Below are 16,690 nucleotides of genomic sequence, written 5' to 3'. Positions count from 1 at the left end.
TGGTATTTGTATATAATTTCAAAGCCAGTAGGGCTAACCACTTTTAATTTCTAAAGTAGAATGTTGTTTAATAAAGAGCTGAAGTTCACACCCTTGAGATCTCATCTTATTCCCAAATTTTCATCTTTTGGCTCACAATTCACATCAAGTGGTTTCCAGCTTTCAGCCCTATTCTCTTGGTTACTTATATCTATCTCTAGCCATTTATGCACTTGCAGTACTTGTTCTCAACATAGTATCTGAGCTCACTCTGTTTCAGTTATTTGAGAAAGCTTTCTGAAAAACAGAGTCCAGTCTGTAGGTATATGTCATGTCTTCACATGCTCTGCAACTGTGAGTTTCATTCTTTCATGATTGGAATCCAAAACTATTTGTACAGGACACAAGATGTGAATGCACATCCAAAGGCAATGGGGATCTTCTGCTATTGTTTCAAACCTGCATCCTAAACATATACTCTCAATGAAGGAAGGCAGGCCTGGAGATCAAAATGTTTGTACCACCTCCCAAATGGTCATTATTTCTGTAGTAGGAGCTAATTCCCATTGCTCCACCCCAACAGGCCAATCTGTGGAAAGAAGATGAGCAGGAAGCAATCTTATGTAACAGTCTTGGCAGTGGCTCAAAAAGAAAACTCTTAAAATTAGGACAACAGAAGGAAATTTATTTTTGCTTTTAGCAAGAAGTGCTTGTCATACTCAGAATGTCAGTTCCAATTTTTTAAGGCTTGTTAGTAATGCAAACAATGTTTCAAATTTCCTTCAATCACCCCATAAGAACATGGTAATCAACCTTTGTTTGCCAGTAGACATGCCAGAAATGAGCTTTGTCTCTCTATTCTGGCTGTGTGACAGCATATGAAAGTCTAATCGGTAAATGCTGCTTTCCCTGATAATGTTTAATCAAGAAACTCCTTCAGAGAGAAAAATTAGGGAGTTTTGACAGTCCTCCTTCTCGGTGGGACTCCCAAAGGAACTGTAGGCTATAGTAAGTTCCAGCCAGTACCTCACAGCTGGTTCAGGCTGATGCTACATCACTAGTGGATGATGATCCTAATTAAGCTGCTAATTATGTTCTCTGTGGAGGTGATTAATTAGCAACAGGAATGCCTTGGATATTGCCAATGGCACCATATATAGAGATAATTGAGGAGGCAGTGATATCAAAATCTGAGAAGAGGTTTTGGAATGTCTCTCCTAATGCTGCAAGAATCAGCCCCCTGGCTGATGTAGCAGTGACATCCTGGGATCTTACTCAAGACCACCACAGGGTAGCAGGGCAGGTTTGGAAACAGAGCTCTTAATTTTAGTCTCCTCCCTCCCCCCCATGATGGATCTACAGAAACTGATTACTGCATCTGTGACCACTGCTGTGTTGGTTTCTTTGCTAGTTTAATACCATTGCAATAATAATTAAAATTATAGAATGAAAGATGTTGGTATAAATCTGATTTAAACTCACAAGAGTCAAGAAGTTTAAAGTCTTTATGCCTTCATCTTTACTGCATCCCAGACAATGTGTAGCTATAGATAGACCAGCTCAGGCTTTCACTTTCAGATGCTACATTTGACAAAAATAGCATTGATGGAAGCTGAGGAGATAGGAAGTGCTAAAGGAAAAAGCTTGAAAGCTAGGTTTTGCCATCTCCTGTGATTCTCAGGCTTCAGGCTGTTAGCCCCAAAGAGCTGCCTTGTGTGAAATCATCTCAAAGCAGTGTTAAATTGGTTGCAGAGACTGAAGGGGGAAAAAAAAGAAGGAGATTCACAGGCGGGGGAGGAGCTCCATATTTGAAAAAATCCACAGAATTTAATTCTGAATCCTGTTCCCCAAGCTTATCTTCCTGAATGCAAATATGGTCCAAAATACAAATGGGAAAACACAGATTAGGTAAACAACAGATATGGATATAATTTGCCTAAAGAACCATTTGCTTAGTTAAATAATCAAATAGTAGTGCTTGGCCTCTGCTTCAAAGTAACTAAGTCACCCAGATTCTCTACAACTTCTGTGAGGTTATAGATAATAGGGACTTTCTAAAAACAAGTTTGCAGTATTTGAAGCTTCCAAGCTAGATCAGACAAGACTGCGGTATCCTTGCCTATGTATCCTCACCCATGTAACATTCTATCAGTCCTATTGTTACTTGCCTCTGTATTTAACAAATACCACACTCAAGGTCTCCACATATGCATCTTATATATTTTGTGTTTTATGCAAATATTCCGTATTATTAACCAACCATTCTTATTTTTTTTATTTTTTTATTATTATTTTTTTATTTTTTTTATTATTAACCAACCATTCTTATTTTATTCTTTTTTTTTATTCTTATTTTATTTTAACCAACCATTCTTATATTATTAACCAAGCCTGCAGAAAGTGATCTGTCAGCAGTCTTGAAAAGGAAATCTATTGCCAAAACATTGGTCCTAAGCCTTCTCCCAAGAGAAAGCCTGATGATTTGTATTATTGCCTTAAGCTACTTATAGTTGGAGATTAAATTTAATGAGAAAGAGAGATTAAACAGCCCACCATTCACATGCTGTCTCTACACTACGGGTTAAAGCTATGGCTTAGGGAAGCAATTTTACTTCGCCAGTCAGGGTTTATTGTGCCAAAGTCCCACGATGCAAAGTTCTCCCTTGGTTTCAGGCATTCGGCCCAGTGCTGTCTACAGAAAACAGCTACTACAGAAAACAGCTACAGTATACTTGCACACTGGCTGAATCTATGGGCTGTTTTGTTCATAAGAAGCAGCTGTTCATACCTTAAAAGACACTGCATATAGGACAAACAAAAAAAGAAAAAGAAGAAAAAAAGAAAAACCTACTAGAGTGATTCTCCTAGGGCCTCCCCCCAAAGCACTGGTTTAGATGGGATGTTTTAACACCTATTTTCTATCATGCTTTTGACACTGCCAACTTTGAGCCACTTCCCCCTAACTGTGAATATTTATTGTACTGAGGTACAGTTGCTAACTAGGCTAACTGGTCTGTTCTTAAAGCTAAATGAAGTAGAGATACTGAGATGTTGCCAGAATAGAAGAGAGAAAAGTAGAGATAAAATCTTGTTACCATTATATTAGCAAGGTATGGTATTCCTTACTGGATGCCCTAGCTTGTTTTGCCAATATAACGCTAAGACTACTGTTTGCTTTGAATATTGGTGGCAGCATATAAAAAAGCCTGCAGCAGAATGCCTTACAGATTTGTGTAACACTTTGCCTTATTTATAAACTACTTAGAGTCCTTCAGAATGAATCCTTCATTAAGGTGGTCATTAGGAATATTATTTTATATAACTTTATTATTACAAACAATAATAGAGATACCATTTTTTTAATTTGCATTTTGTTACAATGCTGTCTACAGGAGTGAGGATTATACCTCTGTAATCATGAAGCCTATCAAGTTAATTTTATCATTTAAGACAAATATCGAACTATGAGGCCTATATTTTCTGCATGCTGACTTAGGAGGCTAGGGGAAATTTTTCATCTTGACTCAATAACTATCTCCAGTGAAGCCCTGGGCAAGACCCAGGCTGTGTGTTTTCCAGGTATAAATTTGGATGCTGTTTGCTTTCCTTACAGAGCTTACAGGAATAATTAGCTCCTGGCTGTGCAGTGTTTCAGGGTTATAAAATACAATATAAATGCTTAATGTTGTTATTACGGGCACTGTAGATTGCTTGGGGTGGATATGGCTTCCTTCTGCACTGAGACAGTTTGTGCAGAGAATGCTCTCTGATGGGAGGAGCTGAGGAGAGCAGATACTGAAAGCCAAATCAAGTATCACATAAAAAACTGGTAGTTAGCTCAAAGATAATCTACAGTAGTGATGGTATAATGTTATGATTATTATTTTTATAATCACCAATAAAAGCAGTAACTGAAAGATTTTCCAAATATACTGGCATAAAGTGATATTCAGACAGTACAAGCAGATGATCACTTTTRTAATTCTCAACTTGTTTAAATGCAATCTGTTTTACTATGTGTTTCCAAATATTTCTGATTAACATTGAGTCTCAGGCATAAATATATACACACATGCACAAATAAACATAAATGATTGAAAAGAGTCAGGCATGGYGTGGAAAGTGGCATTGTAAACTATCATCAAGCTCTATCAGAGCTCTTTTTGACTCATTGTCCTGCTTGATATTTTGGTGTCGGACRTACCATTCAACTTTGTGGCCTGTTCTGAACTACAGATATCTGGGAATTTTTTCACTGAACTAGATAGGACCACAAGCCTCATTTCATTATGATACAAGTGAAATTTAAGGTTAAGTTTCCACCAGTAAGCCCCATTTTTTAACCAATAAAAATTATAAAATGAACTCAGAATAGTGTCCTACAAAGGGAAAAAATGCTGCACATGCTTCTACGTGGAAAAGAAATCCTTGATTTCCGTACTTGATACAGGACCTCTATCTTAATCCCTGCATTTTGAAATGCCCGGGTTAGAGGAAAGAATGCTGTAAACTTGATTTAGGTTGTTTTATTGCTGTCTTGCGAGTTACAGCCAAGCTCTAAATATTTGTCAATTGGAAACCTGTAAATTCTCTGTATGGGAATTCTGGACATACAGAAAGCAAAGATTAATCAAACAGTTAACAGATTAGACAGACTAATCAAATGGCAATAACCAAGGACCCAAGGAACAAAATCCTGCTCCGACACAGCTTTTTTCAGTGACCTTAGACAAATCCCTTTATCTGTGTGTCTTGGTTTCCTTATGCACTCACAGGTATCTATGAGGAAAATAGATTTAATCGTGAAAAGATCTTCAATTCTGGTGGTGATAAACTATTTACTTTTTTAGAGTTACGAGAGTTCAAATTATTATAGATGTGTGGAATAGTTTAACAAAACTTGAAATGCCTACAATTGGAGTTCCTGGAGAACTTCACTGTGCTTTCAAAATTAATCTAATCTATATTAAGCCCAGGATGAAATCATTTTAATGAGTAAGGACAATATATTCATTAAATATTTCCACTTTACAGACCTTTCTCTTAGAAACAACATTACTATTTGGAGAAACCCTTTATAATCAAAATAAGTTCAATACTAAATAGAAGTATGGAAAAATGTAGAAACGTTATTAAAAAGTATTTTGTAATTTTGAAAAATCTTGGGAAAAAAATCACTTCTTACCAAGACACAGTATAATAAAGACTGTTCGAAACATTTTCTCATTACCTGTTAGAGTAAGTCATGATTACCTGTTAGAGTAAGTCATGGTTTAATTTTGAGGTGTTGGGAATTTTCTAGCATTGGAAAAACTGAGGGAATATATCCTTTTTAGAGGGGAAAGTGTTCTGCTAAACAGTGTCTCAGAGCCATGAAAAAAAAAGGAAAATCAATACACTTGAATACAAATGCAGACAATGATTATGAAGGAAAAACCTACCACTGTATGTCTCTTCATCTGTGTCAATGTCTTGCAAATCTAAGTACCTGTCCACCTGCAGGAAAAGTCCAAAATCAGACTTTTGACTTTTTTGACAAAATCAGAAAGTAGAATTCCATTCCTTTCTAAATAAACTAGAGCAAAGGAAAAATCATTAAATTGTCTCCATCTTCTCCATTTCCTCCTGAATTTTTCCAAGACAGCTCTTTTTGAAATGTATAACCCAATGAAAATATTTTTAAGTATAGCCAACAAATTGTTGCCGGAGTTGGCATATCAACTGCAGTGAACTTTCAGGAACTTTGTGGGAAGATGGAAGAATAAAGCAGTTTCATAGAAAGGAGTTACATGATAAGTTAGTCGGCAGTTCTGCAAGCTCATTGCATGTGAAACAGACACAGTAAATGCTATAAGCAAAGGAGACCCTGATCCTTCTATTTTGATACTAATGATGAACTGAATGGAAAATGTCCAGAATACACCTCTCTTACTTGAGGAAGCACTCTGCATAGATGCATTGGGTAAGAGCGAAAGTCCTTCCTAGCCTTTATGATCAATGTAAAAAGCTGGCAGAATCTTACAAACATTCAAAAGAGACTCTTAACAGCAAACTGTGAAGAGAAACAGAGCAAAGATTTCCTTCAGCTCCTTCCCTAAGTGGGTCATGCAGCACTTGAACAGTTTTCCCAGAAGTTTGTGGAATCTCCCCACTTTGAGGCTTTGAAGGCTTAGCTAAACAAAGCCACAGCTGACCTGATCAATTAAGCATAAAAAATGTCTATAAGTAAAATGGCATCTTTTCTTTTTTGAGTTTGGGTTTTCTTTTGCTGTTTTCAGTTTGTAGAAAGCTGAGATAATCATCTACAAATTGTAAACTTTGGAACTCTGCAATCTTRCTACCTGTAAAATATGGAAAGTCTTAAAAGGATTCAGTCTGACTCAAAAACTAGAGTTATCTTTAACTCATCCCGCAACTCTGATCACTTTAGCTAAAACCTAGGAAAACAGACCGTCCTTGCAGAAGAGACTAGAACATAATGACTTGGAACAAATGGGAGAGTAATTTAAAGAACACAAATTGAGACAATTCTCATTCTCCCTAAAAAGTATCCCCCAAAAGCCCTAAAAGATCTAGTTTATTGAGCTAAAACAGGGGAAGAGCACAAACAACAATTTTTTAAAGTCAGAATTAGCATCTTCAAACTGGAAGCCTTTACAGAGAGTGAAGAAAAGTTATGGGCTCTGTGAAGAGTTTTGCCATGGAGGATTTACTACGTGCACCACACAATTTTCTGTGTTTCTATGCAGTAATTAGAGATGCTCGTAGATCTTTTTTTCCAAACTGATTTGACACTGTTCTCATTCACACTTACACAACCCTTATAGTATAAAAGTACACATTCACTAACATTTCAAAAAACGTTGTATAGTGATGCTGTCATTCCTCTTTCCTGCTGGTGGAGAAAAACCCCCAAATTGTGAATACTTCGTAAATGAATGAGACAAAAATTAGTCATGTTTTCCTCATAATCCCCACCTTGAAGGACCTCAAAGAAAACCTCACCTTCACTCTTTCAGACAGACTGAGATTGTTTCCATCAGGGCCACCAGCTTTCCAGCACTCAGTCATCTCCATCTGTACGTAGGCAAGCAAAAATATTTATATGCATGAAACAGAACCAAAATCACAATCAAAGCTCCTACTGATTTACACATACGGACTCTTTACACTGTATTTAAAATGTAAAAAAAAAAGTGAGTGCAATACTCCTTAAAATAGAATATACATAGGTAATACTACACAGGTTCAGACTGAATCCACTGGAACAACAGTATGTATTATCACAGTATACCTAAAAAACAGTGTTTAGAACAAAAGCACTGTTTTCCGTAGTAGTTTTTCCCTCTCCTTTCCTCAGGGCAGGTTTAAATGTTACAGTGGCCAATCTATTGCATTATAAACTCCTCCTGCTACTACGCCAGCAATTTTTCTAATGCATTGTACTATTACTGTATTTGTTTCTCAAATTGCTAATTGAACAAAAACATGCAATGGCTGCAACTTTTGTTCTGTAGCAACAAAGACAAAAAAATGAAGATGTTCCATTAAATAAATAATGGAATGGATAATGGAAGCTGCACATTGCTTTATGGGTCAGAAATTCACATCCAAATGGTTACAGTAAGAGACCCCAAAGCAGCCTATCCCAACAAGACAATCACATTCTTCATGAAAAAAATGGCAGAAAGATCCTCGTCGCTGTTATTATATAATCAACTGAAAGAAAGTGATCATTTTAAAAACTGTGCTTAATTCAACCTCAAAAGCGTGTGCTAGTACAGAGGAAAAATGACAGTTTTTGCTCTTTGACTGACGTGGTAGCCACAGCTTTTCAGGTCACTTAAGTGTGTTGCTCTGTACATTATACAATATGATCCTCTACTTCTTTTATAATAAAATGTTTAATGAAGGGAATTTTTGATCACAGCCCATCATTTGTTTTTCAGGCAGGAAGGCAGAAGTTCTTAACAAGAAAACTCACAGATTTCCACCTTTCTCTCTCTAGATGATGTCTACTGTTTTCCTGTCCCTACACATTAAATCCATAATCTCGTGGGTTTGAGAAGGTTAAAAATGCCTCCTGACTGCATACTGTTTACTTTAGGTAGCTGAAGCAATCTAGTTCCAGTAACACAGAATTCCATCCTTGCTAATATCCCCAAGAAGCAAAGTAAGTCTATGCACACTCTGTCCACACTGACTACACTCTCAAGACTTTCTCCGTTCTTGCCATGCCAACCTCCACTGTTAACAGCAGCCTGCAGTGAAAACATTAAAATGCTCTTTACAGGATTCCTTTTTTATCAGTCAGATTGTGACAACTCTTCAGTAGAGCAAATGCCACTGCCAAATGTGATCCCTGCAGGTACTTCTGTGTTACACACTACCGTAGYACTTTAAATATTTGCCTCAGATGGGATAATACCATCAGCCTCTAGCATTTGGATTGTGTATCTCCCCATATTTTTATCTTTTTTAATGTGATGCTTGTTCACATGGACAAATGTTAACTCATTACCTCATTCCCATTTGGCATCTTTGGCGGGAGGGGCACAGACAGTTCTTTGCTTCTTTCAGGTGAGCTATCATCCTCTTTATTTCTGTTTGGTAACTCARATGTAGAAAATGTTTTTCTTAGGGAATCCACTTTATATCCTTGTATTGGCTTCCCCTCTTCTTCTGCAAGGAGACTCACACCAGATAGATAACATAATACACCATCCAGGAAAAAAGAAAAATATGAACCTTGTTAGATCTAATATTGACTTCTTTTACATAGCTGTTTTTCCACTCTCCCTCTGAGCTTCCATAAACATCACATGATGCATAGACATCTATCTTGCAGTCTTTATCATAAAGCAGAATATGGAATTTGAACTTAAAGGGCATAGAGTATCACCTATGCCTTGATACTGAAGAATTCATTGTCTTAAAACCTTACGTAATATATGGAAAGCTTGATAAAATAATCCAAAGGCTGAAAATAACAACAAGCAAGACAATAAGAAAGGTTGCAGTTTTTTTTTTTATTTAAATACTTTGTATAAAAATTACCCGATTGCTATGCAAAATGGCACATCCTGTGTTCATGCCTACATTTAGCACCACAAACACCAGCACGTATGAAGACACATACTTTTCTTTGTGATACCAGTATAAAACCCAGTGCTACTGAGCACCTGCAGTTGCTATATCTTAGATGTATATTGTTTGAACTAAAACCAGATCAGACCAAATGCTCCTCATTCCCTAAAACTAGTATATGCTCCACCACTTACATGTCTAGTTTTGAAAGTCCAAGATCTACATTCACAAAAATCACTTGATAGCTTGATCAAATTATCAACTTGATAGTTTTAATATTCTCTACCTCAATATACTGATATCATTGTGTTTAAACTGACAATCAGTCCAAATACGTGCCATTGTGTGTGTGAATCTCAAAACCATCAGGGCAGATGCCCATGTTGTCTGGCAGGGAAGTGTGCCTTGGCAGTTCCTTTGTCACGGCTCTTATTAATCGCGGCTTTGAATCTGCCCAGCTGCAACCCCTGCAGAGCCGTCATGCTTCTGCAGGCAGCACTGTCAGAACCTCGACCAGTCTTGGACCATGTAACAGATACACTGATGTGTATCTGTATAGGAATGGAGAAGAAAGCAAATTGCAGAGGTTGGCTTCCTACACCGCAGTTGACACTGAGCAAGGATTTACTTTCCTCTTCCCTCACTGTATCTAGCCCTTGTATCTTTATTTGGTAGAACATCCTCTCGTTTTAGCTGGATGTACTGGGATCACTAGGCACTGCAGCTTTCAGTATTTTAACAGCTGTGGTATGATCTTCACTTAGAGCATCATTTATTTGATTTGCCCCACTATACCTGCAACATTACTGTGTGGGGAAAGAAATTGTCAGTAAGTATTTATTTTTTGTCCAGACTAACAAACAGCAGCATGTCAGTGATATTTGGTTGCCAGAGGTTTAGTTCTTGAGATTAAAGATTAAATGCAGAAGTTTAAGCAGGGTTGGTTTCCTTAGGGTATTCCTCTGATCTTGAAAGACAGACTGGAAAAACATTTTGACAGTACATTGACAAAAGATTGGAATACCTTCTCTTATGTTTATTTTATTCATCAGTAATAGTTAATTGGGCCCTCAAAGAAAATATGAAAGTATTCCAAAACAAAAGTGGGGCTTTCAGTGATAGCTTGGGACATCTCTCAGACCTTTAACAATTCTCTTGACAATAGGAGCAAAGTTAGGACAACTGTTAGCTCTGCTGACTGTCCTATCAAATCCACAGGGCACAGAGCAGCCAGCAGAATTAGGAAATGGCTAGCTGATCATCCAACCAAATCTCAACAGTGAAGACTGGATATAAGAGCTCATTAGAGATCAGGACAAGTATGTGGATGAAGTATGGATTTCTGACCTCATACTGAATAGTTTTTCCTTACAACATGGTAAAAAGATATATTAATCATGGTCAAAACAAAACTGCACAACTTTTCTGTTTTAAAAATTCCGTTATCAAATATGGAACAGCTACAGGACAATAAATTCAAATGGACTTCACACCACCTGTTCTTAATGAAAAATAAATGCTGAATTTAACAAGTTTCTTGCTTTTAATTTGAAAAATCTGCTTCACAACAATAAGAAACACTGCAGTACATTTTGAAGGCATAATTATATGTTATGGGCACTGAAGTTGTTCTTGTGGATAGTCTTAATGATGCCCTCAGGGTTAGTACATTCAGCAGCCCACTTTCCCAAGGAGTTATTAATCCCCATGGACAGCTCCATGCCCGAGTTATTATGATACTGAAAGGGCTGGCATTCTGGACACAACCTGAGGTCTATACTCATAAGAGTCAAGGTTCACAAAAAGTAAATTGCACCAATCAGAATAACCTAGAAAACTGATTTTAACTCTTAGACCAGATATAATTCCTAAATCCCAGGTCTTTTGATATGACATCTGGCTTCTCCCTGCTTTTTTAACAAGTACTTTCTTAAAACAATATTTGGAAACAGCACTACATATGGGCAATCACTTCTTCCTACACACTCTCTTTTTCAAGCTGTGGAAATGATGTATCACACCAGAAGCCCTCTTTGAAACTCTTGACAGGTAAAATAATCACCCACTATTTGAAGATATTCTTATTGTCCTCTCAACTTAACAGGAAGAATCAGACAAGCTGCTCACAAAGCTTCAATCTTTTATTATTACAGAGATAATAACAGGATGAACTTCCTGTTTTATCCTAAGAATGTAAAAGTTTCATATGAAAGACTGAGAAGCCACAAAAGGATATTGATGTCTTTCAGGATATATCTGCATTAGCAAGTTATGTAGCCAAATATGAGCAGCTCTATAGAGTGTAATTATAGGTACCGAGGAACCAGTGTCCTCACTGTACACACTTCAGGGAGCTTTATGTATGTGAACTAGGAAGAAGGTTCTGGAAGACATACTTTTCTCAGCAAGGTCAACGAGGAGACAAAAAGCATCAACTGGAATGATCAGAATCATAATTCATACAGCTGGTATTCTCTGAATAAAAATGATATTTCTGCACAAACCCATGCCAATCTTGGATACTCCAGTGGACATTCCACTGAAATATAAATCAGACCACCTTGCTCCAAAATGCAGATTCTGAATACCCCAAATAAAAGAATATCATTTTTAGCATCAAAATATCTATGACTCGGAGTTGGATAGTTATAATTAGATGTACATACATAAGCCCACAAACTTATTTTAATAGAGTATATATATTTTTGGTCAGCTGAGTTATTGTCACAGATAAAAAGCTAGATAGATTAAATGAACCAATAAGAAATCAAGTGTATTTTCTGTATTTATATGCCATTCACCCATCCCAGGCTATATCTAGAAGCACTGTCCCTGTTCCTAAGAGATCAGTCATAAATTGCTGTCAAACTTTTTTTTGGTTAAGATCTTTGCAGAGTTGTTGGATTATATAATATCAAATATTATATTTGATGAAACAGTCACAAATACAATGTGATACTAGATTCATGACTGCAAGTGGAGAAAAATTCACAAAGAAAAGAGAAAAAAAATCTAAGCAACCAAAAGCAGTTTTGAAAATGCACACTGCAGTCACAATAAGAGATAAGTAATCATGTGCATAATGAGGCTATGTCGCACAAATTGGGGGATGAAACAAGGATTATATTGCTAGCCTCAAGCACAATTGTTCAGGGCCATGAGGTCCTCTCTTCAGATGTCCAAAGTAACTACTGACAACTCTAGTTTCTCAACATGTGCATCTAAGTAACTGGCTCCCTTAAAGCAGTCAGAGCTATGATTTAAAACAAAATTATATTAAAAAAACTCACACAAATTGTTCTAAATCTGAAGAAGCTACATTTTGCAGAAAGATGCTGTGCCTCTGACAACATTCTGAATTCCAACCTTTCTCATCCTCGTCTCGGCCAGCAAGGACCACTCTGCCTTCCCCCAGCCTGATAACTGACTCATTATTCACAGTCACAGTTCTCAACTTGCCAAGACCCGAACGTACAACACTGGCCTAAAAACATCTGACAAAAGCCCTAATTAAAGGATACAAACACAACAAAAGTATCAGAGGAAGAAGGTTCCTCCATACTCACATATTCACTCTGCAGAAAGTTTTCAGTTTTACTTTCGAGACATTCCACTGTCAGTACCTTAACAATGACATAACAAGCTTAAGTCTCTAGAAAAGTAAATCTGAGCCTCTCAAGAGAAATATTCATCGTAACTGTGTGTCACTGAAAAGTATGTTGCAGACTTCAGAAACATATTTCTATCAGAAAGTATATCCCACTTGATACCTTCTTTCTGTCCATCTATCTATTCTCTATATTGCTTAAAATTCTTTTTGTCTTCCAATTTGGAATAGAATCTCTTGAAAACGTTCAGTGATCACGCACATATTTCAAAGAATAATGGAGTCATTTATCACACAGCCAGAGAAGAGAGCTATCAGGATTATCAGGAAAAACTTCCTGACAGTGAAATCTATCAGATGAAATACTAGCCCCAGAAGAATGATGAAAGTCCTCTGATTTGAAACACTGCAAAACAAGAGCAGACACAGCACTCAATAATATAGTGTGGAAAACCTGGCTTGGCAAAAAATGCTGGACTACACAATATAAACTACCAGGTAYTTCCCTCTATGAATTCATTCCAAAAATCTTAATAAAAATTGGGTGAGGGTGACAAACAGTCCCATTTAACTATAAAATATAATATAGCAAAGCTATTATCATAAGTTCTGATTTACTTCTTTGTCCTCAAATTGCTGGCCAGTGGAAGGCCTGTGAATCCATTAAATCCCTTCTAAGCCATGCTTTAATGGAACAATTGGGATTCAAATGATAGGATGACTTTGCACAGGACTTCTGAACAAAAAAATAATTTTACTCATAGTAACATGGTATCTGTCTTTTGCAGAGATCAAGAGTACAACTTTCATGTTCATTTACCATCTCCATTCTTCAAACACATCCTCAGCAAAAAGATGCTGTGAACCAAAGGTGTTAGACGTATTTTAAATCATGACTAAAGCTTGTCACTGAAATGTTTCCATAAAATATTACTTTGGACGTTCAAAACAGAAGATGACATAGGTAAGCACAGGAGAAGTACCTGTATTTACCTATTTGCAACTATGCAAACTGTTTTACTGTGCTGAGGTAGTTTACCCTAAATGCCAAGYCGTAAGAAAACAAAAATTCCCAAGCCTGAAAAAACAATTTGTTGGGAGGAAAATTTTAAAGTTCTTCTTTTTTAATAATTTAGTCAAACCTGCTCCCACACATAGTTCTACACTAACTCCATCAAAATGTAGAGCTTCCCTCTGTGTATTGTACAGCTAAGAACAGCACTTAGTGTTTTATTTTAAATTTACTTAGCCTATAAAATCTGTTCTGATTTACATTCTTGAGCTACCTTCCTATTTCCATGTATTTAAATGTACAAATCACTGTAAATCGACACTGAGTTTGTCTGCCTCTCTGTGACAAACAAAAAGCCCAAGTACCCCCTACAGTAAATACCTGGAGGAATTCAATATTAGGGGCCTGTATATTTGTCAATAAATAAGAGTAATCCAGGTGCAATTCAGATGCCTAAATATAGTCATCTAGTGCTGCTTTGTGTGTTCTAGGGGTATCCTGCCTGCCCTTCTGCTGGCATGCAAGAAGGCTGTGGATTTTCCATAAATCTAATATAATATCTGCTAACCCTTACCATCTGAATTACCTATCCCCTAACTATCCMAATTCTAATCTTACTCAGCGAAAACCCTCACTAATTTCAGCGACAGGGATTTCACAGTGGCACTAGGAAAGCAGAACTCCTTTGTCAAAGCAACTCTATCTATAAAGCAGAGAGAATAACAACTTACTTGCCCAAGAGTGTGAATTAATACACATATCACATCTTGGAAGCACAAAATGTCAAACATGGTGGTCTTCCTTTTCTATACTTCACCTCCTTTTCAATTAACAATGACATTTATGCTGCTGCATCCCCTTTCCCTCACTGTAGTTTTTCTCTTGTGTAACTCATTAGTATCTGCAGAGTTTACACCAGAGCAGAGATTCAGCTATTACAACCTTCTCCCTGAATGTCTTTGATCTTGCCCTGATTAAAGGACAAATATTTAGCAAAAAGTATTGTTTATCTGTATTTTTTCATTTAAGAGGTCRACTTTTACTATATTCAGTAATATAGGCCTGGTTCTTCCCTCACTAGTACCAATTTACTGCAAAAGGTTCACTAAGCCATATACTCAGCTAGGATAAATAAATATATGGACTGAGGCATGTCATTTCAGTTGGACTGTTATTGACTTAGGGCAAACTATTACTATTTTTTACTGCCATTTTTGTATACTTCCCTGCAATATGTTTAAAAACCATGAAGGAAAGGACTTTCCTCCTTCAGGGGAAAGAAGAAAGACTACTACTCTCAAGTGTATTTCAGTCACATAACTAACTCAGCTCTAGATTTTCAAGAGTATAACTGCTCTTTTACTGTATCAGTATCTCTTTTTCTTCCTTAATGTAACCTGTATGTTGTGGTTTTATGTGTTGTTTATCTATATCAATATATATGTTTGTGTTGTGCTTTACGTATTGTGTTAGAAAAAGTGGTAGTATTTCCTGTTTATACCATATTCAGCCCAGCTGATCATTTAAAAACATACACTATTCTGCCATGGTTCAATAGTGTTGTTGCCAGAAACCTACATTTGAATATTTTAATGCAGGCAGTTAAATAACAAAGCACATGTTCATTTGACCATTTCACCATCCTGCTGAAGACCAAAATCCTTCTTCCTCCAACAGACAATAACTGAAAATAATCTTTAAAAAAATTCAAAGAGCCTATGACAGAAATCTTAGGTATATCCACAGCAGATATTAACCGGAAAATTCCTATTAAGAGAGCTAAATCTATTAATATCTACCGGGGACGAGGTCCAAGTAGTGCCATTTCACAGTTTTAAATTGAGAGTTTATCAGGATATAGGAGGTATAAGTAAAGATTTTTTTGCAGTAGTTAATAAAGAAAGGTAGGCCTTCCTCTGATGGCTTCAGAAAATCTACCTTACCTTTTGCTGAATGCAAAAAATAGTACAGTTTAGAAATTATATTTGGGAGATAGTTTAGGAATAGCTTTAAGTTTGACAGCAACTAATAGGAAAATCCTAGCTTAGTGTACAGGAACTTCATACTTCTTTCTGAATCYTGGCTGCAGTGAGCCATACTTTGAACTTAGCTAAAAGAAACAGAATGTATTTGGGTTTATTACCAAAGGAAACAGCATTTGTTACAGTTGTTTTTCYGTTTCACTATCAAAGGAAGCACAGATGTGCTTGAATTTCTCCTTAGCATAAGGAAACTACATGAAACACATACATTGGGAACACTTTAAAAGAGCAGGTGATATACTAATAAATCAGTATGGAATTGGTTTGAAAACCTTTGTAGTTGCATTCAGGAACAATTCAGCACTAGCAGATACAGAGATGAGCACTGAAAGAAACAATGAAAATKTTTAAAGGACACAGATTGGCAAATATCTACTTTCTTCAAATTAGGTATTTCTGTGTGATTTCATCCTGAATGTAGAAAAGCACACAGGTTTAGAAAACCTTCCCAGTACTTTCTATAAAGAGTTCTGCACAAACTTGAAGTGAAGTCCCCTGAATTTTTTCTGATTTTCCTACACAGCCACTAAATGGCTCTGATCTCTGACAATATTTTCTCTGTGTCAGTTCCAAATCTGAGAAGGAAGGATAACAGGTTTTTCTCACCTCCCTGCAAGGTCATGAAACAGCCAACTGCTGCATTTAGTGARCTTTGGTGCCTTTCAAGGAAAGGTGATGAGGTAGAACAAGGGTTCATTCTGTGTTACTGTTTTATATAGTACTATATAATTCATCCATAGCCAGTAAACCACAGTAGAAAGAAATTTTTAGTAGTTTTGTTGTTGATATTTTTATAGATTTCTCTTTTCTCTATTTTCTAGAAAAAGAAAATGCAACAGAATAAAAATAAATTTTTATCCATTTGAAACAATCTTTATAAACTGCTTAATAATAWAGGCATCACAAAAAAGAACAAACAATTGCTGTTAGGGAAGCACCAGTTTTCAAGGACTGTCAGAGTTT

The 16,690-nt window shown here is 36.5% G+C and overlaps 1 protein-coding gene across 5 annotated transcripts in view; it reads right to left on the bottom strand.

Moving 5' to 3' along the window:
* IFTAP (intraflagellar transport associated protein) overlaps positions 1-16,690 on the bottom strand; it is a 42,341-nt gene that overhangs the window by 12,078 nt on the left and 13,573 nt on the right. For all 5 annotated transcript variants that reach the window (XR_014897864.1, XR_014897865.1, XM_085321851.1 and 2 more), the window contains exons 3-5: positions 8,501-8,661; positions 6,985-7,056; positions 5,421-5,475 (exon numbers count right to left, since the gene is read on the bottom strand). Coding sequence is in view for 3 of the 5 variants with exons in the window: in XM_085321851.1 (XP_085177977.1) it covers positions 5,421-5,475; positions 6,985-7,056; positions 8,501-8,661 (288 nt within the window). In the remaining 2 variants the exon portion in view is untranslated. The remainder of the gene's footprint in view (positions 1-5,420; positions 5,476-6,984; positions 7,057-8,500; positions 8,662-16,690) is intronic.

The sequence above is a fragment of the Rhea americana genome, unplaced genomic scaffold (assembly GCF_003343005.1).
Source record: "Rhea americana isolate MKP2758 unplaced genomic scaffold, rheAme1 scaffold_72, whole genome shotgun sequence".
NCBI lineage: Eukaryota > Metazoa > Chordata > Aves > Rheiformes > Rheidae > Rhea > Rhea americana.
The sequence above is the reverse complement of the archived record's forward strand: the minus strand, read 5'-3'. Positions and strand labels throughout refer to the sequence as shown.